This window comes from Clupea harengus, chromosome 18 (assembly GCF_900700415.2).
Source record: "Clupea harengus chromosome 18, Ch_v2.0.2, whole genome shotgun sequence".
Classification (NCBI taxonomy): Eukaryota; Metazoa; Chordata; class Actinopteri; order Clupeiformes; family Clupeidae; genus Clupea; species Clupea harengus.
In genome coordinates, this window is record NC_045169.1 from 11,095,326 (window position 1) to 11,121,760 (window position 26,435).

The 26,435-nt window shown below is 45.3% G+C and overlaps 1 protein-coding gene across 3 annotated transcripts; it reads left to right on the plus strand.

The window, feature by feature from the left end:
- Window positions 1–516: 516 nt before the first annotated feature.
- rtn3 (reticulon 3) lies at window positions 517–26,424 on the plus strand. Of its 3 annotated transcripts, XM_031585105.2 has the most exons (9): window positions 517–865; window positions 6,634–6,681; window positions 11,546–14,272; window positions 19,183–19,390; window positions 19,977–20,115; window positions 21,739–21,808; window positions 21,986–22,032; window positions 23,100–23,158; window positions 23,520–26,424. In XM_031585105.2, the coding sequence occupies exons 1-9, from the start codon at window positions 775–777 to the stop codon at window positions 23,566–23,568; spliced, it is 3,438 nt and encodes a 1,145-aa protein (XP_031440965.1). In that variant the 5' UTR covers window positions 517–774; the 3' UTR covers window positions 23,569–26,424. The 3 variants fall into 3 exon arrangements, with proteins under 3 accessions (XP_031440965.1, XP_031440966.1, XP_031440967.1); XM_031585106.2 differs by lacking the exon at window positions 11,546–14,272 and having other exon boundaries at window positions 559–865; XM_031585107.2 differs by lacking the exons at window positions 6,634–6,681; window positions 11,546–14,272 and having other exon boundaries at window positions 564–865; window positions 23,520–26,027.
- The last annotated feature ends 11 nt before the right edge of the window (window positions 26,425–26,435 follow it).

Consider the following 26,435-nt stretch of genomic DNA (forward strand, 5'->3'; position numbering starts at 1 on the left):
AAGAGTATTTCAGCACTATGTGTTTTGAAGTTATTCATTTCTCAAAGCAGCCAGGACAGGATGTCATTTTATAGCTCTGTCGTAGGCCTACAGTCTATTTCTGCTAGTTTAGGCATGCATACACACCTAATCGGTTAGAGCTATTAGATTTTATAACTGCATGTCAAAGATTTGTAGACTTGTAAGTTAACAAGGTGCCTTTGCAGGGGAATATACTGCAAAATGTTTGAAGTAGGCCTAGACCTATGGGACTATATGTTCTTTAATTAAATAGACTAAATAGCTTAAAGTGTGCTTGGTTAGTTGATGGCGTGTTAGGCCTGCACTTAAAGAGTTTTGCCTATTATGAAATAGCATAGGTTATTAAATATGGTCGATTTCAATAACAAACCCCACTCAAGGGTTACCATATGCTGTTTTTACCAATGAACCTACCCAAAACGAATCAAATAACAGGTTATTTGCTTCGCAGGGGGTGGCTTTGCTACCATCGACACAAAGGAAAAGGAGAGGTGTATGCCTTTAAGTACGTCGAACAACCTCTCGCTCTGCATGTTGGAGAGTTTTTCCCCTCGCTTGTCTGTGTATCCGCCTTCGCTTCCACACCATTTCAATAGTCATACGTGTGTGTGGGTGTTCGAGCTGGGTGACGCTGCGTCCCGCTCTTGGGGAAATACGAGGAAAGTCAAGCTATTTCAGAGGACAACATCACCAACAAGAAGCAACATTATAACCAACAGCTGTAAGACATTGTTTTACAGATAATACGAAAAAATGGCAGATCCAATGACCCAGTCCTCTCAAATATCATCGTCACAGGGACTCGCCGATGGACAGAACTCCGCGAAAGACTCGAAGTTCACCGGTAAGATATAAGCTTCATCAAACGGAAACACTAAAGTGTCCTACCTGCGCGAAAAATATCATGCAAAACTAGAAATTAATCGACTGCACTCGTTAGAGTCACCGGATTTCCTGTCTTCTTGAAATTGAAACCTGTATTTAAAAACTGTAAAACGGTTTTATTTAGAAGTGAAAGATGTCGACACTTTGAGGGTTCTCCACCTGCTAGTCTCCATACAAGTCAAAACGCAGGCAATGTGGGCAACGGCAACTGAATACTGTGTTACTTGTGTTTGCGGCACATTGCGTTTATTCCAGCACATTCGTTTCTGTAAACGAGTCGACGTTGGTGGAATAAACTCGAAATAACCTATTATTGCTAGAATCTCATAACTTATAACCTTTCGCTAATTGTCTAGACTGGCCTCGTATGAGACTGCATTTCTGGCATTGCCAGAGTTGGCGTCGGAGAACAGTTTGGCTTTAATGTAAAAAGCAAGCAACGGTGTAAAACCATGACTTGTTTTTATTGCCACATTTGGGCCTGATGAAATCGGTAGCCTACATGTTGCGGCGAGAGCAATCTGCAGTGCAGATACATTGTAACTGGGCTACTGCGAACACAGGGTGGACCCCTTAAAGGCGCGCTGTCTGATTTTATGTGCGAAACATCAATTGCACGTTGATCAACCCCCTGGCGTCGAATGTGTATGTCTGAAGTATAAATTAAAATAATCTTCAACCTATCTGCGCACATGTGACAACAATGGGATATTATGCAATTACTGTGCTTGCTTTGTTTGATATCTCCTGGAGGTTTTATTGGCTAGAAAACAAAGAGGGAATCTGATGTTGCCCACATTGCAGCCATCTTTAAGCTGTTGATTTATCTTGGGTAAATAGGGAGGGGCGTATTCTGTTTATATTGTGTATGGCCCCGTGTCTGTTATGAAGTGAAATGGAAAATTAAAGCAGTCCTAGTTGGCATGAGGCATCCCACCCCTCCCTTTCTTTATAGTCGGGTGTCTGTTTTTTAATCCAACAAATAGTCCAATTATGACAACTGCTCAGTTGGAAGTCTTAAGTAACAGGCTCAACCCCATGAAAACAAGGGAACTGAACCATCAAGGCATTACCTATTGGAATTAGGGAGGCGTTCTCAGATCCATAATAAATGGTTGTCCTTTGATCTGATGACTTCTCTCTATGAATGATTTTGAGAGACTTTTATTTCTAAAGCCTAATTCATTCCTTCATTCATATGTTTTTTTCCCCCCAACCGCTATTAAATAACCTATTCCCTTCTCACGAATAATTTATAATGTCCTGAAGTCAGAGTCCCTTTGTTAGAAACGTCATCCATACACCTAGACAGTTTCTGTTTGCCCCCTGGGTAGACCCTCCCAGCCTGCATGTCTTTTGTCTGTGTATACTCACAGTGAGCTTATGGGTATTGGTTGCTGTACACCCAAGAATTCTGATGTGTGGTTGTGATGGTCAGTCCAAGTGGAGATAAGCCAACGGATTGGTAAACCCAGTTTCTCTTACCAAGACCAGTGCCAGATTAAGAACACTAAAGGATTGGTAAACCTAGCTTCTCTTACCAAGACCAGTGCCAGATTAAGAACACTAAAGGATTGGTAAACCTAGCTTCTCTTACCAAGACCAGTGCCAGATTAAGAACACTAAAGGATTGGTAAACCTAGCTTCTCTTACCAAGACCAGTGCCAGATCAAGTACACTGAAGGCCCTGGGGCTACGCCTATTCAAAGGGGCCTCCCTCAAAATGATCTGGCAATATTTTCTGGCCATCTAGGAAATGTACCAATTTGCAACCACAACCAAATGCTACCTACTGACTATCCTACCCTTAACACAACACATGCACACTGGTAGCAGTTGACGTCAATGACAACTCAGCTACACCAAGTGTGGGCAACTAGATGAGGTGATGCTAATTAGAACGTCAAAAACGTAACACACAATAATCTTATTAATCTAATGTTGACTACACTGCAGTATTATAGGTCAACTATGGTACTTCTTAACCTGGGCCCTATTTTCATGTAATTTTGGGTCCAGAATTTTAAAGTAAATCGGTCCAGCATTGCAATAACTGGGAACCGTAAAGCATCTATACAATGTAATCCTATGGGGCAAGCATCTGCATCAGAGACCTGTGTCTGTTTACCTCAATACCTAAATAAACTATAGAAAATGACTTAAAATATGCATTATTTTACAATATTATTATTTATTTATACAATTATATTATATAGAAATATTGATCAAATAACAGTTATTGAATTTTGTTTGTTTATTCATAGGCCTAACTTGAGTCAATGTCAAGTCAATATGCTGATGTTACTGATAAATACTCGGTATTTCAATGTGAGACGGGAAGAATGGAACAATATTTGCACTGCAACAAACTTTTATTAAAAATGTATTAAATGTGCAAACATTAATTGTACAAAACTGCAACTGTTTTAAAAAACGAATTTTTGTCACACTCCAGTGAATGTGAACTGCAACTTTGGGTTTCCTGAAAGGTGCGCAGACATCCCAAAATGATACAGCTAATAAGCAACCCACGCCCCTTCTTCCCTTGATAAAGATTCATAAGTGAACGAACAACACCCCCCCTGTTGTGTGGTTTGTTTTGTCATGGCTGCTGAGCTTGGGGACAGTTGCAACAACTTGTGCCATGATAAAACATCATATGTCAACTAAACACACTGACCTCGACACATACTAACCATGTCACTTAGAAGTCAGCTAAACAACGATTCAAACTAAGTACATTTGTATTTGTTTTTGGGGGAGGCTCTAATTGAGCCTGTGCAGTATGAGTGGCACCTCTCTAGCAGGTTTCTGACTGGAGTATTACGATTTGTTGCAACTGTCCCCAGTCTAAATTTACCCTGAACTGATGAAGGTCTCCTTCTTCTGTTAACTAAGGCCCTGCCAGCCTGTGGGCCCAGGGTCTTAACCCCCTCACCCCCCCCCCCCCCCCCCCCCCCCCCCCCCCCCCCCCAGCCCTGTTGTTAATCTGGCCCTGACTAAGACTTCCCCTCCTTTTCTAACCCTTAGCTGTGTGGCTGTAAAGATGTAGAGTTGATGCTTCCTTACAGGTGTTGGCATGGATTGTAATTATTGGGAATGTTTATCAGCCAGGGAAGAGATGCACTTCGTGTTTCCTGTTCAGTTCACTTCAGTTTTGAACCAGATGGCCAAACAGTCATTCATGTGTCTCTAGTAACAATTACGTTTTTGTTGAACCTTTTGTTGAATCAAATAACTAATTTACTCTTTAATTATAGACACATTTCTCAAATCCTATTACTTCGGGAGGATTATTTTTTTCCTACAGATTCTTTGCCCTTGCACAGGAGCTGCTTTAGGCCTATCTAGGCCAAGCGGTTTCCGTAACATTCCTTGGTGGCTAAGTAAGTTAAATTGATGCTAATGGTTATCTCATTCAAAGCGTCATGTGTCAGTCAAGTGGGTGCTTTGGAGAACAGGTCAGAGCAAGAAAACCTCAAAAGGACTGTGTTATTGTCCAGGTGGTTGTGTTGAACACTGACCAATTCTGTGTCAAGATCATCTCTTCAACATAATCACTAGCTATATGTTTCACTGTATACTTTCCACAGTCCTCATGAGAGAAGCTTCATTTGATAATATCTGATTGATAATATCTCTATATCCTCTTGTTTTCAAAATCTCATATCCCTTCATTTCCACTGGCCTTAGCTTCATAAGACATTTGATTTAGTCAAAATGCTTTTTCAAGGTCAGAAGAGACTGGCTTGTGATCTACTGTATGGCTGTGGTGTAGGAGGAGAAAAAAACAGGTGGTGGTTAACACCAGCACTGAAAATGCTAGCCTAGTTTTCTGTGAGCTGGTGACCTTGCACATTTAATCTGAGTGCTTTGAAAATTACTACCACCCCCGCCCTCCCCAGGTTTCATCTTGACATCGCTCTGGTTCTCTCTGGTAAGGACAGCAGAAACACATCGATGGTCATTTTTGTTGTCCCCCTGTTTCTTTCTTTCTTTCTTTCTTTCTTTCATTCTTTGATTCGTTCTTTCTCGCTCTCTCCAACCCTCCTCTATCTCTGTCTCCATGCTCTCCCCATCCCATCGTTTAGGGTCTCTCTGTCGGTCTATGTTGTCCTCCTCTGGGGGCTAGCATGTAATAGCTAAGGTCACTGATTGAGGCTGATGCAGCAGCCTCACCCTCGGAAAGGTTTTGGGTATCATGACTCGACTCTTCCGTGGGATGAGACTGAAGTGAATGGCGTGACAAGGATACCAAAGCACCCCCATCCCCACCCCCACCCCCACCCTCACCCCCACCCTCACCCCTTCCTCATAGTATAGTGTTGCCTAAGCTGAAACTAGTATGGGCTATCCCACAGGTGCCGTGTAGACCCTGAAAGACACCCACAGCCCCACATGCATAGCCTGAAATGGTACTACTGACCAGTGGTATTTGTAACACGATCTGCAGAGCCACGTTCAACCTCTGCCCCAGAAAGATGCATCTATCTATAGGCTACTACTGCATTGTGCTGCCATGTTGGTAATGTATAGTACTGGGGATAGCTACTCTTCTGTCACTAGAACTAATGAAGAACATTCAAGCAAAGGTGAATTACTACTGTGGTGGTGTTTTTATTTTTCATCTGCTTATTTTTATCATCCGATATCTTAGTCATCCCCAGTCGGGTGTTTTGGTTTTATGCAGCCAGCTACAGTAACGTAGAACATCGAGCCCTCTGGAACATGTTTGCCACTTCAGTGTGCTCCTGATCAGATCAATCTGTCCTCTTTAGCAGAGATTCACACGCTTCCACTATTCACACACCCCTCTGGAATGTGTGTGTGATCTGAGTCGGCCCATTCAGAGGGGTGTGTTGCAGGGCGTGTGATGTGACGGTGCAGACCCAGTGCTGTCTAACTGGCACAGACATTCCGCAGGGTGTGTGTCTGTACTGAGTGGAACCAAATCCTGCAGGTAAGTCTGGAATTCTATGAATCACAGCCTTGAAAAACCTGTTTTTCGCTGCCATTAGGACTTGGGCCTTTGCCCCTCCTGCCTCCTAAACCTCGACACATCTCAAGTACAAGGTAGCAGTATGATGGGAAAACTCTTCTTTTTTTGGAACGTGCTCCAGTTTGATAAGATTCCAGACCATTAGGCAGTGCAGCGCCACAAAGGCCCACATTGTGTCGTAGAACATCACATGTGATTCAGAAGTGTGGCTGAAAATGTCTTCTCTAAATAGGTTACATAATCCATGCCAAGGGGGAGCAGTGTGGGCGCCCTGCTCAGAGTAAGACTTTTGGAAAATATGGGAGAAAGTATTTCAGAATTGTCTGGGAAAAAAGTTGCACAATGGCCTATTTAGGAAGGAATAACGCTGTCTGATAATTCATGTATTTCCTTTGTGAAACGCCCACACGGGGTGGAGGTCCTGCATGTTAAGGGTTCATGTTAGTGCTAAGGACTACTGTGTTTATGTTGTAAATAAGCCTAAGTAGGGATATATGCATGGGTCAAATTATGGTACTTGGTATGGATTTGCTTGATTAGGTTTTTATGTTAATCCACTTCTAATTCCTTATCATAATTACTTTACTATTAGCCCTAGACGAAGCACTAATGTCTCTGTTCTTAAAGCATAAGATGGATTTGGGTTGGAGGAGGAGGAGGACTTGGGGGAGGTCCTACATCCTGCCATTTCAGGATGCTCATTTTCCTGTCCTTTTTTAATTTTTCAGATTCCTTTCTTTCCTCTTCGCCTGTATCTCTCATTCAGTCTCCTCAAGGCAAGTGTATGGTTCTCTTACGCTGCTCGCCTGCTTTTGAAAAAAAAAAAAACCTCTCTCTCCTTTCTCAACTGTCCTTTCTCCCTATCTCTCTCTCTGTCTCTCTTCCTCTCGCTCGCTGGGCTGCTGCTGTAATGCTCTCCATCCCTCTCTTGAGTGCCCCTCTCCTACTCCACACCAGTGCGATAAGGGGGGTTCGCGTAGGGCCGGTAAACGCGGAGGCCATGTCCAACCTTCTGGTGTCTACCCCTCCACTGACTCGACAGCTCCCCCTCCCCCATTGCTAGTGCCACGACCCTCAGGGCCATGTAACAGGGTCCCATCTGCTCCCTCAACTCTCTGCTCTGACCCTGCAATGCCATGCTTCATGTAACTCAACAGGCCAGAGAAGCCCCTTCTGTACTCACCGGCATCTGATGGTCGAGTAACCCCCACCCCCCGCCCCCCGCCCCCCTCCCCTGCCCTGCTCTACCCGTCCCACCCCCCAAAACATTCAGAGCATTTTGAATTCCAACTGGGCATCGTGCTGACTCATTCCCTGACCCCCATTCCCGATTTCAAAGCCCTAAAACTCCCATGGTGCAGCATGATTAGTGAAGAATCCAAAGATGCTGAGAAGGGTTGCTGTGTGCTAAATTTGAGCTGACATCTTGAAACCATTGTGGTAAGTCTTGTTTTTTTTTTTTTCATCTGAATCAGCAGCTCCACAGTGTAGAACTCCACAACAAATGGAAAAATCTGGCAAGACCCGTTATTTGTCTCTAGCAGAGTCATTTAATGAACGGAAATTTACCACACTCCCAGTTACCGTGCTTTGGCTTTATTGAAACCCCTAACTGGTAGAGTATCTCATTTCCTAATGGGAGATAGGAACATAATAATGTTGCAGAAGCTTTTTCCATTATTTATTTTTTAATGCTTCAATTTCCTGATCTGACCTTTGCTGTATCAATCCCTCTCTGAACCTTAGTGACCCCTCTCCTCACACTCAACAGGGCTGCCAAATTTAAAACGCAGAGGCAGAAGGTCCCTGAAGATGACAACAGTTTGATCCATTTCAGTCTTTACCAGCTGTGTGCATTATTTAGGTCAATGTTTTCTGTAGGCCCAGGATAATCCCTAGACTTGCCACCTTATTTTAAGATAGCAGAGAAGTTCAAGTTCACTTTGTGCGAGAGCAGAATCCTAAAAATGGATCCCGAGTGATGTCCCTCCAGAGCTCTGTCCTTGATGCCCCCTCCCCCTTCCTCCTCCTCTTTTCTCTTCTCTTGCCACTACTCTGTTCTTCGTCCTGCCCCCCTCCCCCTCCCCCCTGTGGTAGCACAGGTAGAGCGACACTTGGGAGGGATTGGCTGTGAGTTCACCAGCTCGGGGACTCACACACCCCATAGCCATGACTTCACTCTCTCCACTCTGCTTTTGGCTTGTTAAGACATCTTGCATGTTAAAGCCAGATAATAGGATCTTGTTTTTTACATTTGTTTGTTTGTTTGTTTGTTTGGGTATGTTTTTGTTCGGTGTGTTTTCTTCATGTATGTTTGCATTATATATGCATATATATATATATATATATATTTGTTTTTTTTATCTATAAGTTTCTTTATCTGTTTTGTTGATATCCACAGCATCTAATTAGACATTATTATCATCATTGTGAGGAAGAGCCTATTTTCCCAAGCCAGAGGCAAGATTATTGCCAACAATCTAAAGTGTATCTACTCCATAAGCAGTAACAGGAAGTAGTAGGAATTGAGGAAATGAAATATACAGTGCAAATAATGTGAAGTTCTGGTTAAGAGGTCCTGGATGTCTAGCTTGCACTTTTAATTTAATGTCACAAAGCTGCACCCGATGTGTATTGGTTTTCTGTGAATGTAGGTCTTTCTTATGAATCTTTGACAGTAAGATCAGTGTCTATATTCAGTCGCACATTTTGTGTTGCGAGGTTGAGGTCAAATGAGCCATTGATTATTTGATATCCAGTAACAGGAGCAGGTGCAGTTAGGAAATGGCCTTTCTTGATTTTTTCCTAGATTCCACTAATGTTGACTTAAGATTCCAGTGTCAGCAAGCTGAGGATTGGCAGTCTCATTAAGTCATTGATTTATTGGGTCCCGTCAGTTGCCCACAGACTCCTGTCTCTGCGCACACGCCCTGTGATTTCATTAATCTTCGGGGGGGAAGAGACTTTGGCCTAGATACCGTGGCCTATTAAAGCCTGATTGGCAAATTGATGTGAGCCTTCTGTTGTGATCATCCTGTTTTTCTAGTTGACTCTAGGCTTCAACTTGAATGCAGTGTTGAGATGAATTATTTCTGTTATTGGTACAAACTTGGGTCTTGATTACTGAGTGTCACAGTGTGTAGCCGTGAGTCATGATTTGTAGTTACGTGTTATTTGTGACTGCTGGAACCAGTTCTCAGTCATCAGTGGTTTGGCGATTCAAAAGCCTGTTGGCTGTGTCTCCTTCCAGTTCAAAGCTGTTACTCTGCGAAGCGGTTTTCAGAATTTTGTTTTCAAGCATCGAGCCAAAAAATCCCCACACCATAAATGTAGACTCCCACGAGTGACTTCCAGTGCGAACAATAGAGAATGCGGCACAGGGCAAAAGACGAAGGGCAGAGATGGCTGCTGATTTGTTGAGTTGCATAGTCAGTTGTTAGAGAGAGAGAGAGAGAGAGAGAGAGAGAGCAGTTCACTTGGTGTGCTCTGCGTTCCTGCACCACGCAGGGTTTTGGGTTACAGGGTCAGATTGACCTCATCAGTTGACCCCTGGCACCAGGCAAAAGCAAATATTCGTTTCCACACGCTCACGGTGCCCCTCTGGGCAGGGCATTGGAACATATTTCTTAATGTTTACTTTTCCATTTAACCACTGTGCTAATATCAACTCATCTATTATTTGTCAAGCCTGACTTTGAGTTTCATCCTACCGAGATGATCAAACTAATCAAATCAAACTTTATTTATACGGCGCATTTCATACCAAGAGGTAGCACAATGCGCTTCAAGCTAGTGGCCAGTTGCTACTAACCCAGTATATCTGCCAAATGGCCAGTCCACTTAACACAGACAAATGGAACTGGCAGGGAGGATCGTTTTTGGCAGCTGGCCAGCTGATCATGAGCACAGTTGCTTGGAACATCTTGTGATATGAGCCAAGGGTACCCCGTGGGGTATCATGTGAAGGGGATTCTACAGCCCCTCTCGCTAAGGTCACCTTGGTTGAGTGATTGGGGGGAGGGGGTAATTACAGTAGGATATCGGGTTTGGGTCAGGTAACAGACAGACAGCCCACTCTGCACACACTGCGCTGTGTAGGTCCCTTATCTATGTTGTGTTAGCTGTGACTGTGAGAGTTGCGCTGTGGGTTTTTTGGTGGCCAGGCCGCTGTTGAAATCAAGAGCAAGTGAAGGTCACTGAGGATTTTTATTTTATTATTTATTTAGCGTGGATTGTTAGCCCCTGTTAAACCACTGGATTTATCCTAGAATGAATTAAATAAGTTGAAAAAAGACTGATAACACTTACATAACGAGCCCAAGGGTCTGTGAATTTATGAATAGTCCGACAATACATTTTCTTGCAATCTTCCATTGCTGGTGCTTTGTCATACCCTGTGTTTTCCCCTCGTTAATGAATACATAACTAGTGCATGACATGCCAAAGGGATGGGTTCAGATTTCCTTAATATTCAGCTACTGTGGTCAGAATCAGTGTTTCCGAGCATAATGTAATAAGACACATGTTAAATGGGCCTTCAGGGAAATTATGCAATGCGGTTTTGGCACAGGCAGTTGGAAGACAAACTGCCATAGTGGGGCATATCGCCACTCATTAAAGGTCACTGGTAGTTAAACCACAGTGCATTTATCCCATGTGACCCTTGCCCTCCCCCCTCTCCCCCAACTGTCTGCAGGCATGTCATTACAAAGTCCCCATTGTGTCACTTGAAGTTGTATGATGTGTCCTCTGTGTTCAGTGTGAAATGACCGTCTGGGTTATTACTCCTGCTAGTGAGTTGTGATTGCTTGTTGGCTTTTCGGTTCCAGTGATGAAAAGGTAGTTGTAGCACTAGTGATTTTGGGATCTCCTCTATCTGGAAGTCTTTTTTTAAAAGATCTGATCAGATATGGCCGTAGTTGGTCTGTGTCGTGGGAGTGAGCAGGAAATAAGAGCACATGCCTCTCATTCCTAAAGCTATTGAACATTGGTCACAGGAAATGCAGTAACCTCCGCTTCCTATGTTGATTAACCTAGAGTCATGTAGCCCCCGTTCCCTTCTGGCAACCAGGCCACTGAAACGCACTGCTTTTTAGACCTCACATGTGTCTTGACACGAGAACAAAATGTTTTTTTCCCACCACAGTATGTTGTTGATCAGCACAGTTTGTTTGTTTGTTTGTTTAGCAGCAACTTCATTTCTACCATATAAATGGATTTTGTCTGTTGTCCTATTGCCTCGTCAATGGCAACAACTTATGAGTGTGAACGCAGCATGCAGGTGATGGCACATACACATGACTACATTTGGGATGCAATGCATGACTGCTTGAGCTGCAAAGAATAAAATGCTACTATTTTCTGGGAACGTGAACAACACAAGCATTAACAAGTATATGACCGGCGATTTGCTAAAGTTTGGGGTCCTTATAGGTTAAACTATCATGAATAAAACATTATTAATTATTAATCAGAAAATCAGATTAAGATTAGGGAGCCTAATTGAGGTAAGACAGGAGACTGGTTGGGACCCCTTGCTTTAGCACATCTGCATGGGTCTAGAGTGTGTCTTGATTTTTCTATGCCCCCCCACCCTTCCTTCTTCCCCTCCTGCTCACTGCACCTGCATGATGGATGCAGACAAAAGGGTGGTAGTAGGCTCTGACAAACCCTCAGAAGGCGTGGCCACATCACTTCGCTTCCAACCAGGCTCCTTTACTCCTGTCACCTACGGCCACGAAACCTCTGACCGTTCTCACAAAGGCCCAGAGAAGAAGGAGCCCTCCGACTCCACCCTTGCGTCTCCCCAAGAGGACTCGCCGATAAAAATGTCCCCCGTGTCTGAGAGGATCAAAGCGCTGGAGGCTCTTGCTGCGAAGAAAAACGAGCCAGATAGCAGGAACGATGGAGGCTTTCCTCACTTCAGGGAGCGCCACTATGAGAAGTCGCCCACTGAAGTTCCGCCTCCTGCGCCTCTCCCAAAGAAGAATGCCCCACAAGAGACGGAATCCCCAGAATCACCCTTTGAGGTTTTAGGGGACTCTGTACCAGCAACAGACTATGAGGATACTGCAGACTGGATGCGGGCCCACCTACCCCCGGCGCCAAACTTCGGCACTGAGGATCCAGAGGTGGATGAAGGAAAAGATGTGCCCGTGCCCGTGTCCGTGCCCGTGCCAGTGCCCGTGCCAGTGCCCGTGCCCAGCGTGGAGAGTGAAGGTTCCCTGAAAGGGAGTAAGGTGGAAACCATTTTAGCAGCAGATGTTCCCGAGGCATTTGCTGGGGTTCCTGATGCATTTATGGACACTCCCATTGAGCCTCCTGAAATCAAAGATGATTACAAGCCAGAAAAGCAAGAGAGCCTAGAGGAAGAGTCTGAGTTTGATCTAAACTTTCTACCAACTGCATACATGTGGGACAAGCAGGAGAATAATGCATCCAAAGGCCCTCCTGCTCAGCCTGCAGCAAAGGAATCTGATATGTCTGCTCCCCCTGCCACCGCCCCTCCTCCAGCAGGGTTTGGGTCCCCCTCTCCCCCCCTGTCTCCCCCACCCTCCCCACCGGCATCTCCCCCACAGGCTGGCGTTCCGAAAACAACATTTAAGGGTGTCGATGCCGAGTCGTCCGAGACCCACGAGATGGACAGTTCTGGCGAGTCAGATGACACAGTGATCGAGGATGCCTGTGCTGCTGTCAAAGTGAACAGTACTCCTCTTTCTGTAGAGAAAGAGCCACAGCAGGCCAAGCCAGAGAAGCAACCTATGCAGGTCCCCACCATCAATGTCATTGAGACGGAGGAGCAGGTAGTAAGTGAGGAAGAGTATGAGCCAGAAGAGGAGGATGAACGTTACAGGGTCGCGCAAGACCCAGTTAGAGAACCGCAGAAAGAACAAGAGCCCGTCTCGGATGTAAAGAAACCTGAACTCTCAGATGCACCCTCTGCTAAAGACTGCAAACCGCCTAACGAATCTTCTCAGGTTTCCACAACAGAATCTGCTGAGTCAGCTCCCAAGCAACCCAACAGCCAAGATGGAGATGGAGATGTTGGCAGTGTGGCACAGACTCCAATCTCAAGAGGCGGAGATGGAGATGTTGGCAGTGTGGCACAGACTCCGATCTCAAGAGGCGGAGATGGAGATGTTGGCAGTGTGGCACAGACTCCGATCTCAAGAGGCCTTAGCAGAGAGGAGCCCCATGACGAGGCTGTGGTTTCTGAGAAGTCAGATAGTTCTAATGATTCTATGTCAAAGTCAGCCCTCGAGTCTGCTATTAAGGGAAAAGAAGAGAAGTCGGTTAACATTATTGATCACAGAGAGAACCTATTAGATGACACAGAGCCTGTAATTGATTCTTATACAAAAAACGTTGTTGCTCAGGATCTCTCTCAGAAGGAAAAGACAAAGTCTGAACCAATCTCCAAGGACGATTATGTATCAGATACCATTTCAAAATCGAATGTACTTTCAGATCTTAACGCTGGCTCACTTATCGATCAATCCTGCGAAGATCACTTCGGAGATGACTCTTTGCCTGGCTTGGATGAGTCCTGTGATGACCAACAGCTGAACTTTGACACTGTACCTGAACCCTCTCCTTCAGATTTCGCCTCAGACGCTTACATTGAGCCACTGGTCTCTCAGAACATCTCCAATGTTGGAAGTGACAACAGCAAGACAATGACCGACTCAGGGGACCTCCCTCTTATGGCTGAAGATAACTACACCTCCCATCCTGTAGAGGAACAGCCAACCATGCAGGAATATCCTCAAGATGACTTTTCTTATTACAACGAACAGCCAGACTCATTCCCTGACATGATGGGGGACCTCGAGGCCAACCAGGACGCCAAAGACATGACTTCAGAACCACCCCCACCCACTGAGAACACAAGCGACCCTGAGAGCATTGAGCCTGACTGCTCTGTCTCCCTGGCAACAGACAGCTTTGTGGAATTCATGAAAGAATGCTTGAAGTCTCGACAGGATGAGGAGCCAGAGGCGCAGTGCCCCAGTCGCACGGCAAACGCTGAAACCCCCGAAACCGCCACCACTCCCTCCCCAGCTGTGGCGATGGACCTGGAGCAGGAGAGCAACACCATCCGTGCTCTGAAAGAGCTCGGGAGCAGTCAGGAGAAAGAGGAAGAGAACAAGACCTCATCCAAGTCCAAGACCTCAGAAGAGGAGACGAAATTTCCTCAGCCACAAACACCGAGTCACGTATCCTCAAATCTCACACACGACTCCCCAGCCAATCGGCCTGCGTCGGAGACCTCGCTGTCCAAAGAGGTAGAGGCGATCGATGTCTGGGTGGCTGAGGCCTACCACCTCGCTGAGCATGTGTTGGCAGCAATACTAACCCACCTGTCAGGTAACACTCCTTCCCTCTGGGCTCTCAGCCTGCTAACCTCCCACGCAAGGAAAGCTCTGCAGTGCACCTCACCCTCCCAAACCCTTTCCCCAGTTGGACCGTGTTCCCAGTTTGACAGCACTAACAGTAACACAAATCACAGCAGTTGACGACACCGTCTTCAGCATCACATTGTATTTATAGCAGTTAGTGTAATGAATTGATGTCATTAATACAAGGCTCAGTTGATTACACATAGTGCAAAACACTGCGTCATGTCAAGTAGAAGCAGGCCGGTTATACTCTAAACATAGGTAGCTAACTTGAGCCTGAAATGCTATGCTCTCCCTTTCCGACTTTATGACCCTAACCAACCCTGTGTCCTTAGATGTTTTAGACACCCAGAGGCATAGCTTGGGGGAAGGTGGTCTAAACATGGTCCTCGGGTGTCTGATTGCACTGCCCCACAGTCAGACGGTACAGTCCATCCCTAGTGTTAGAGTTCTGCTTTGATGCAACTTTCCATAGTCACCTCACATTTACAGCACACGACCGTGCCAGGAAAAAAATGTCTTCTTTTTTTTTTAAGCAGAAATGTTGATTTGACATTTTGCATTGTATGTCAGTAATTATGTTATCTATGCCGATGAGGCATGCGGTTTGATAGAGAAAGTGTAGATGCAGAAATATAATATGTGCACCTGACTCGCTTCCTTATCTCGCATCACAATCTACACCCCAGATTATTCGACTGTTTTCTATAAAAATCTGACTGCATCAGTTCACTCAGTTTTAAAGGTCCACAAATGCCTTTTCCCCCCTGAAAATAACAATGACGCCTCATTTCCCATTATAACAGGCACTTGCCTAAGTGTAAAAAAAAAATAAAAAAATGCCCTAAATACTCTATTCTTGGCTCCATTTTACTAATCAGATTTTTAACCCAAACCAAAGTAGACCTGGGACTGCGCACCCATCTACCAAGTCATGATGGAGCGTTTGAACATAGCCCCAGTCTACACCTTTTTCCATATCCTTGCAGAGCAAACATGAAATCCAAGCCCTGTTGCGAGTGGATTTGTATGTAGACAGTGCAGGCCTTGTGTCTGGCGCATGCGTCGAAACGCGTGCATACACAGCATGCTTCTCTCACACTGGGCACGCTCTGAATTTAAAGGTTGTTTCCCCAGTAACCAGAAACTAGGGGAAAGTGTAGACTTGAGGTTGGGCAGTGAATGACAATAATGTTTAACTGGAGTCCCTGTCTGAATGTGTTATTTCAGGAATGTTTCGAGAGCAGTCTTACCATGTCCATGTTGTTTACTGGTTTAAATAGTATTAAATATGAGGAAGTTCTGATCAGTTGCCCATTGTGGGTTATTTTTTATTTGTTTGTTTTTTTGCTTTGTTTTTGTTCCCACTACCAACGAAAGGCTAGTTTATTTAATTTATTTTAACCCGTTTGGGTGATTTTGTGTGCATCTTTGGCAAGGCTTTTGAAATGTCTGGTTTAAATGTCTGGTTAGCCATCAGGCTGACTCAGAATATGCTCCAAGTGTGCTGAAGTGTTGCATAACCAGTGTTTCACAAGCAAAAAAAAAAGGTTTGCTCTCAAGGGTGTGGCCTGCTCGGTTGGTGCTCGTTTCCACTAGGGCTGTTGGCACTCCCATACCAGTCCCCAATCAGAAGCTCAATACTCTCCTGCCTATGATTAGTTTGGCAAGTGTAGTCGTCTGATTTGATGGGAAATGTGTTGAGAAATGGGCACCCTAGGCCAAGAGAAATTCAAGGGTGCTGTTACGCCTTTTAAGATTAGTCCAAGTCGGGCCATATGTCGGAGAAGATTTGTGTCTATCCACTGAGTGTGTGTGTTTGGGTGTGTGTGGAAATGTCTTAGTCTGTGTTTGTTTGCCTTTGTTGTAAGGCATGAGATGCGAAATGCTTAAATCAAATGTTTATTTTTGGGGTCATAATCCAAGCTGCAGTCTTGGCTTGGGTTTGCTATTAGCAACTAAATCTGCCAGATATTCCGCGATGCAATGAGGTCACACACACACACACATTCACGCATTCTCTCTCTCTCACACACACACACACACACACACACACACACACACACACACACACATTACAATGTAACACTTTTCTCTATATCTTCTTCCAAACACAAGCACTCATACACACACACACACACCCACACACAGGCCTGTACCTTTAAGAGCTGTGCAGTGGCAACGCTGAAAAGAGGCCACTGCGGCTCGGCAGTAACAGGGACCCGTAGCTGGATTTGGGGCTGGTGAATGCAGGAGGGAGAGAAAGAAAGCGAGAGAGAGGGAGGGAGGGAGAGAGAGAGGAAAAGAGGAAGGGAGCAGAGCAATAATGAACGAGGGCTGTCATCCGAGGCTGCCTCCCTGTGGGCACAAGCAAAGCATGCTGGGAGGGACTCAGACCCCTGCAGTGGTGGGTGAGGAAGCCCCATGCGCACACTCTACTCCGCTCCACCGGGGAGCTCACCACCCCACATCTGAATTCAGGCGCTGGAAACAATGGTGTGCTTTCTGAGCGCTTTCAAGCACTCGCCCGTGTACAATGGCCATGGAGTTATGTCACGACAATTCCTTTGTAAACAATTTTTTTTCTGTCTGTTTTTCCCCCAACCCCCACCCCAGTTTTTTCTGTTTATGTTGCACTCCAATGAGCTGTTTTTCTGCAATTAAATATTTTTAAATATTTTTTTCTGTACTTATGGAAACCCCATGTTCAGAAGACATATTTAGGGCTTCAAAGGATTACAAAAACAACAAAAAAAACAATGTTACAAACATAGTTTCTTGAAGCAACGTCAGCATGTCTAAACTTTGAGACCGGCAAGCACTCAGTAAGATTGACCAAAACCATTGTCAACCATTTTCAACATCAAATTGGAGTTTCAGAACGTGAAATATGTAGCTACAGTTCCCTCCTATGATGTAAAGCAGAGAGTTATATAACATTCTATCAAAACAACAACAGACCCCTACCATGTCCCGCTCCCCAGAGCTAAAAGACTTACTGCTGTAAGACATGTGTGGAGGTATTAAGTGTGCCCCCCCCCCCCCCCCCCCCCAATGCACACACACACACACACACACACACTTCACTCATTATCTATTTTATAGTTAGCAACTTAATCCATGATATGACTACAATCTAACTGGATTTTCAACTAGATTTTATCTGTGGCATTTGAGAATGATAAACACAGGCATAAAGACACTCTTAAGTCATCTCTGAACCTACCAACCCTCCCCCACCCCCTCCTCCTCCCCCATCCCCATGTCCTGCGAGAATGAGAATGATCTAACCTGATTCCACTTCATACTGATTCTCACGCCAGTGCTAACGAACGGACGAGCAAGCAAACGCGCGCAGTGCTAGCGTCAGCGTACGTTGATGTCATCCTTGTTTTGACGGTACTGTCCCAGGGTTGGGGGGTGGGTAGGGCGCACGAGGAGGGATGCTTACACAGCGCACGGCCTATGCACACTGGTCTCTGGTCAGTCGGTGCAGTCTAAGCACGGGCCGTGGTATGTGTCGCACTTGTGATATAGAGTGAGTCATAGTGGGATTGAGTAATCCACTGAGGGGGGGGGGGGGTTGGGGATGAATGCCAGGCACGTCCCATCCTGGTAGCATTAAACCCTCACGCTGGAGGGGGGTTAAGCCAGCTGTTGGCCTGTTTGTGTGTTAGCATGTTTGGTAACATATGTGTGTGGGTGTGTGTCGTGTGGGTACACGTGTGTGCATAATCATGCCTCTGTGATTTCAGGCGAAGTGTGTGTGTGTGTGTCAGGGCATGGCGTGTTTGTATTTTCATTTTCTCCCGAGGCCTTTACCCAGCTCGCTCCAAATCTGTAGCATTGCACTCCCAAAAAACAAGTTGTCAGTACACCACATGACATGCAAACCATAACGCTACACAGGCTATATGATCCCCCCCCCTCCTCTTTTATCCTTTTAGTGTATGCACACAACCCACATCGGCTCGCCCTTAAGAGCAGTGCAGCGCAAACACACACACTCCCAGTCACGGGACCCAAGTCTCCCCTCAGGGCTCAACCTTGTGCTGAAGAGGTTACGACTCATTCTGGGGCCTTCTCTCTCTCGCTCTCTCTACTCTCTCTCTCTCTCTCTCTCTCTCTCTCTCTCTCTCTCTCTCTCTCTCTCTCTCTCTCTCTCTCTCTCTCTCTCTCTCTCTCTCTCTCTACTTTCTTTTTCTCTCTTTCAAAGGCTCCTCTCATGCAGCAGAAGAAGCCATTTAGTAGCAGGCTCTCGGGGTGTTACGTAACCAACATAACCAGTGCGGTACACAGAAAGCTATCATTTCTGCATGTGTGACCACGAGCACATGAACATGCAGGCACACATTTACACACATGCATACACATTTACACACATACACACACACACACACACTCATACTCACACACACACTCATACTCACACACACTTACATGTGCACACATGGTCCACGGTCTTGGCTGTTAGGACTGAAATTGCTGGAGGGTTACTTTATATCCACCTTGCCATGTATGGGCAAGCGAAGAAGCGGAAGGTCTGTTTTTGTCGGTGTTATTTTGGTTATTAACAGTATTTGTTTTCTCTCCTCTACTCTTCCCTCTCATCTCCTCTTCTCTCCTCTTGCTCCACTCCGTCTGCAACCACACACACATCTGCACTCAACCAAATACACAAACAACACACACTTTTTCAACACGTTGTAACCCGTCTCTCTGATGTTCACATACATACATACATACACACACACACACACACACACACACACCTCTCCGCAACACCCACTTTACACTAATCCAAACACACACACACACACACACACACACACACACACACACACACACACACACACTGTCCCCCCTGCACCTCTACAGCTAAGGACCTGGTGTCCTGGCGCGACCCCAAGAAGTCGGGCGCGGTGTTCGGCGTGTCCATGCTGCTGCTGCTCTCTCTGGCGGCGTTCAGCGTCATCAGCGTCATCTCCTACATCCTGCTCGCCCTGCTCTTCGTCACCATCAGCTTCCGCATCTACAAGTCTGTCGTGCAGGCCGTGCAGAAGTCCGGCGATGGACACCCCTTCAAGTAAGAACAACCCCCCCCCCCACACACACACACACACTCTCGCTCTGTGTCTGACTCTCTTTCTCTCTGTCTCTCACACAATCTGTCACAACTAAAAAAATGCTTGCAATACGACTGTATCGTAACCGTATGCAACCTTTTGCAACTGTATCCCAACATGCAACTGTAGGTCTTCACTGCTGAAGCAGCAACGATTGCACATGGGAGGAGGTTGACTAAAAACCTTTTGGGCTCCATGCAATGGTAGAAAGACAGAGAGATATAGAGGACACCTCCACTCCTATCTAGGTCACCCCCTTTTTTGTGTCAACATTTTAATCAATATCCCCACTGTGAGGTCTAGACATCCCATGTCAATATCATATCATCCCAGTGGGGGACTGGAATGTAATGTTAGCAGGGGCAGCATGGGTAGTGTAGTTTGTGTGGTGTATGAGCAGACCACCGACTGAGAAGGAGGTCATCTTTCCCACAGGGAGTTTTGAAAGCATCTCATGTTGGCAGCATTAGCCGGGCTGTCCTTGCTTTAGAGGTATGTAACACTCTCTCACACGTGTGTGTGTGTTTGTGTGTGTGTGTTTGGCAGAACCTTCATGGAGAAGGACGTCAGTGTTCCCCCCGAGACCTTCCGTAAGCACGTGGACGTGTGCCTGACCTACGTCAACTGCGCCCTCAAGCAGATGAGCCGCCTCTTCCTGGTCGAGGACCTGGTGGACTCCCTCAAGGTGTGTGTGGGGGCCCCCCTTAGTCTTTAACCTCATATTTCCCCTATCTGTTGTTGCACAAGCATTTTTTTCCAGATCTAGATAAACACGTATCAAAAATGAGTCCATGACACTGGCCTGGTTCTGATTTTTAGATGAGCTTTGTTTGTAGGTTGTGTGTTTGTGTGTGTGTGTGTGTGTGTAAATCACAATGCATTATGCATTATGTTCATTAGCCTATTGGTATCTTTTCACTCCTCTTCTTCCTTCCTTCATACTTTTGGCGTCCCACCCCCTCCTTCTCTCTCTGGTCTCTGCTGCTGTGCCATCTATTTTTAACACACACATAGGCCAGAAGAGAGCGAGAGGAAGCGACCCAGAGAGAATCAGAGAGAAAGAGAAAGAGAGGGAGAGCAAAGAAAGAGAGAGCGAGGGAGAGCAAAATTCGGAGATGGAGAGATTGATGTACAGAGAGTGAAAGAGAGAGACAGAGAGATGGAAGAAGACATTGCAAATGGAAGATGAGGGAGGGAGTGAGAGATGATTAAATATATGGAGAGAGGAGGAAAAGAGAGTGTGGGAGAGAGATGGAAAGCAAAATGGGGATATGGATGGAGAGATTGATGTACAGAGACAGCTAGTGAGAGAGAGAGAGCGAGAGAATAGGAGAGTGAGAGGGTGAGTGAGGGTGAGTGAAAGAGGAGAGGACCTGAGAGAGAGCAGAGGAGTGTAAAACAGAGGTAGAGAGCGGAGGAGTGTAAAAAAGAGGGAGAGAGACACCACCAGCAGCAGCTTGCTCTGACCCAACCAACACACTCTGCTTCCGGCTTGCATCTCTGTTTGGCCCAAGTGGAGGATGGGTGTCCAGTGTAGTGATGTCACACAGCCTGACCTGGGTCCTGATCACATTCCGTGGCCGGGTCATGTGAGGGGGTGAGGGGTGGGTCATGTCTGATGACCTCATTGAGCAACACGGTCAGCAGTGGCATCAGCAGCAGCAGCAGCAGCAGCGGTGGAGAGGCACACATAGCCTGCGGATTACAGCACTCATCTACAGCCTGACCCAGAATGGGATGCTCTCAGGAGGGAGGGGGAGAGAGAGAGAGAGCGATGGAGAGGGAGAGAGAGGGAAGGGGAGAGCGATGGAGAGGGCGGAAGGGAAGGGGAGAGCAACAGAGGTTGAGAGAGAGAGGGCAGAGTTATGAAAAGATGGAGAGGGACACATTTGAGATGAGGGACCGAGAGGAGAGGGTTGGCAGTGACATCAGCTCCAGGGACAGAGGCGAAGGAAAGGATAGTGGAGCAATAGATGTGTATAGAAAAGGAGACTGACTGTGCGAGGGAGGCGAGCGAGTGAGACAGAGTGAGTGCACATGGGAAGAGAAGCCCTGTGTTTGTGCCATTAATGCCTTTTTCTAATCGCTCTGTTTGGTGGCAATCCTCCTTAAAACCTTGCATGCACTGCTGTAGACCTGGCTGCCCTCCAGGCATGCTTAAGAAGCCATGGCTCCTGTAACAAATACTATGTAGTCAGATTAGTTGGGCATAGTAGAAGTTATCCCCCCTACACACACACACACACACACACACACACCAACACACTTTGACCATTTTACCGTGTGTGTGTGTGTGTTTTCTCTACAGCTGGCAGTAGCCATGTGGCTCATGACCTACGTGGGGGCCGTCTTCAATGGAATCACCATCCTCATCCTGGGTAAGACCAGATCAAGTAGTCTTGGTAGATATAAAACAGTCACAACTGCTGTTTTGACCCCATCTTGCAAATGTCTTTATATGCTTGCAGTATCGATTGCTAAATCTTGTCTTCTCTCTCTCTCTCTCTCCCTTTTTCTCCCTCTCTCCCGCCCTCTCTCTCCCTCTCTCTCTGTAGCCGACATCCTGATTTTCACCCTGCCCCTGGTGTATGAGAAGAACAAGGTGAGATTTCAGAGTATTTTCGACATGAAATGTATGTCCCATGAACCTTTTACAGTTTCACGCACCACTGGGCAAAGAAATCACGACGCCTCAATATTTTGAAGTGAGAAAGTGTAAATACAACCTCTGCTGCAGAAAAGATGCTAACAATCCTTAAATTGTTACCTTTGGAATCCTACTTTTTATTTCTTGAACTTAAAAGCAGAGAAATCCAACCATGATTGTGATCCATGGCCAGGGCTGTAGGTTTAGGTCGGACATGTGTCAGTTGGCCATCTCTAATTTAAAAGGAACTACATAGAGGAAGTGACTCATGGGGAGTACTTCCTGGTTGGCCTTTGCACTTAGTTCTTTTCAGTTATTTTCCTCTCTCTCTCTCTCTCTGTCCCGTAAAAGACACACAAAAAAATCCACTCCAACCATTTTCCCAGTCTGATGAGTCATTCCCATATAAAGACCTTAGTCATCATGAGACCTTCAGATCACTAAGCACAGCAGATCACATTCCACACAGAACAGGATGGGAGGGGGGTGTGCAGGTTATGACAAGCTTTCACCACTCTTGACATCATCTTTATGGGACGTGGTCAACAATTATGTCAAAGTCAAAAGGGCAATTGTTGCTGTACAACATTCCTGTGATGGTCCAGGTGTCCATTGCATCATGTCATTTAAGTGAATTTGACTTGAGGGCCATTACTGTTTTATCAATGCTCATGCAAAACCACATACATCTACCAACAGTCGTGAATGTGCGCACACACACACACACACACACACACACACACACACACACACACACACACTCACTCTGGTTTTACTGTGTTATGTCATGGAGGTGTTTTTCTTTAAGCCAGCATAGTTTTGAATGAGTTATTGCACTGATATGCCTGTGGTCAGAATGAGGGAGATATTTCAGACTTCCTTGAAGCGTTTTACTGTTTCACTGCCGGTCTGAAACCCCAGCCCATAATGCTTGTCATGCAGTGCGAAATGTGAGCTCTAAAATGATCCGCAGAAAGTTGATCCAGCTGTCCTGATGTCACTTCCTTTTTTTCTGCTCACAGACCCAGATCGATCACTATGTGGAGATCGCACGCACTCAAATCAACACCACAATGGCCAAGTAAGACTCATTTTGAATATAAGTGTGTGTGTGTGTGTGTGTGTGTGTGTGTGTGTGTGTGTGTGTGTGTGTGTGTGTGTGTGTGTGTGTGTGTGTGTGTGTGTGTGTGTGTGTGTGTGTGTGTGTGTGTGTGTGTGTGTGTGTGTGTGTGTGTGAGAGCGAGACAGGGAAATGTGCATCATTTTAAAATTAGATTCCAGTAAGCTGGAAGGATATCGCCACCTGATGGGCAGTAGGTATTACTAGATTTTAATGTCACTATGGCAACAGTGATATCTGTCTCTGCTTATTTTTTTCTCTCTCTCTCTCTCTCTCTCCGTCTGTCTGTCTGTCTGTCTGTCTCTTTCTTTTTTTACTGCAGGTTACAAGAGAAACTTCCTGGATCACTGAAGAGAGTGAAAACGGAATAATCCCGCTTCATCGGATCGTCCTTCATCGCCACCACCCTAACCATCACCCTTCTCATCCTACAATGTTATTCCTCCCTCATTCCCAACCTAAAGCTAACCCTCTCTGCCCCCCCCCCCAACACACACACACACACACACACTGTCCATCAGCCCCCCCCCCCCCCTCCCTGCACTGAACCAGCTAGTGGGGACAAATACAACAAAACATTTTACAAGCTTCTCAGTATTTACAATTAACCGCGCAGGCTTAACTCTAAGCGCTATAGGGAAGCTCCAGTGGCCCCAGTCGTGCCGCCTTGGGCACACAACGTAGAGGAGGAAGGGATGTAACACTGCAACTGGATACATTTTGTTGTTTTGTTGTTGTTGTTGTTGTTTTTGTATCGGCGCTCTTAAGTGGCCCAGGGCTGGTGAACTAGACTGAATCTATGACCTGGTTTTGCAGTGGTGGGGCGTTTGGCTTTCAATTATCAACGAACAGGGGTTTGTGTTGTAAAAGCAAATGTCTGTAATTGAAACGAAACATTTTGCTTAAAAATAAAACTGAAAAGTATCTTTAAAAAAAAAGAAAAATGAGAAAAGGCTTTTTTTTTTATATAATTTTGTTGTATTTTTTTCTTTCTTCCCAGCCTCCATGCATTTGAAAGACAAAAAAAGTTTTTGGATGATGATAGTTTTTGATTGGATATCTCTGGGACTTCTCTGTTATTGATACGCTGCTTAGCCTGACACTCACTTCATGGTTTGTGTCCTGTTCACCTATAGGCACTTATGTATGTATATTATCTGCAATGCACTGAACATGTCTCAGCTTCATCCGAGCAGGTGGAATAAAGAGGATTGAAGCCGTGTGCCAGCTGTGATACTTTTGGTCTAGTTCACCCGGTTGGTTCTGGTGCATTTGGAAACTGCACCATATGTATATAATAAGTCAAGGCAACAGACTGTCTGCCATAAAGGAGTAAGGTGTGGCTTTTTATATAACTATAATCCCCTTATGGCAAATGTGCTAATTTCTGTTACATCTCTCAGTGTCACTCTTTTGCGCTCGTATGTACATTTACACAATTATCCTTCTAGTTATCATTACTGTTGATAGTATAATAATTATTGTCATTACAGTTGATATTATTGCTATCACTGGTTAGAATGACCGCTTTGATTCCCTGTTATGTGTCATCGCAAAAGCTTTGCATTTCTCCCGTCCGGAGGCTTCAGACTGCAAAGGTCGTGACCTGTGTTGATCTGTGACTTCCAGGGTGTTGGTAAGGGTGTCTGTCTGCACCCAAGGGGTTGAGATATATATTGTCATGGCCTTGCCGCCCTGATGACCATGTTTCGTATGGCAGGCTGTTAAAATGAACTTCCCAGGTATATCGGTGTAAAGTCCTGCTAAATATCCTCCTCGTCAGCAACTGTCTTGGGTCTGTTTTGGTGTCAGCAACAGCCCATGTGTCACACAGCTTAGAGTTATGAATATGCTCAGTGAGGTCTTTTTTTTTTCGCCTTCGTTTCGTCGTACAAAATGAAAACCATTTTGTCTGACAGGGCTACGCATCTTCAAGGGCCTTGTAGCTTCTTTTCTTTGTACTTCTAAAAGGATCTTGAGATGAAGAAAATTGGGGGGAAATGTTTTTATATAGGTTTTTTTTTTTTTTTCCTGCTGTGTGTTTTGTTGTGTATATTTGCCAACATCTCCACCCCCCATGAAACAACTGAACAGGGATCATTCTCATCACAAGTGTTGCATCTCTGCAAGCCATCTCTGTAGATAATGTATGGGATCTCGTTAAAAAAAACTAAAATGCATTCACTGTATTTCAGTTATGTTTTAATGGTTGTTCTCGGATTGCCTCTCAATGCATTAACTATTACTGCTATTATTATTATTATTATTATTATTACTACTACTACTACACAGAAGTCTGTCTCCTGCTGAATGTGTCTTCCCTGCAATATTTATAGTACATTCCATCTTGTGCATGCAGTTCTTAGTGTCTTGGTAGGACCTCAGAAGGTTTTACTTGGTAACATGCTCTTCTGCTTTCCCCACCAAGACACTCTGGGCTTGTATTCGTTGTCCTCCTTATAAAAGCTGTTTTCTCGAATCACAATATTGGATGTGTAGTCGTCGTAGGAGTTATCGTCGCGTATTCACCATGCACGCCTCGGTTGCACACTTGTACACGCGCACTTAACACGTACATGGCTCTTCGCACACATGCATACACACTCACCTACAGTTGAAAGTATCCTACGTCTGAAAACCACTGTGTCTTTGCTTTCCGCTGGACTGACATGCTTATCGTTCATCTGTTCGGCAGCTGAATCATGGGTGCGGTGCTTTTTGGTGAATAGGCTACGCTCCAGCAAATAGGGTTTTCATAGGTATTTCTTCAGTCGTGAGTGACATGCAATGCTGTCTTCTTTTTTTTTTTTTTTTTTTCATCAATAGACTACACAAACCTCTTTCTCTGTAGATACCATGCCTTAGTTGTTGTTCTATTCTCCTTTAGTGCTAAGAGTTCAGGAAGAACTACACTATGACTATTTTTGACTTAATCCCGTAGTTTCAGTGCATGTTTCCACCTTAGTCTTGTTTATTTTCTTGGGAAGGGAGGGTTGATGGGAGTTGGAAGTCATTTATTTCTGGTCAGGATTTTTTTTCTTGTTTTGCTTTTGACTTTCTCTTGTTAACTAGATGTGTTAACTAACACCTAAGCTCTGTTTGTTAGCTGCAGATTTAGTTTGTTTGTGGGTGCTTTGGAGAAAAAAAAATAAAGTTGCAAACAGAGGAAACTATGTGGTCCCTGTGCTGGTGTAAAAGTGGAATTAATAAAAGTACATCAGAAGACATTCTGCGTGTC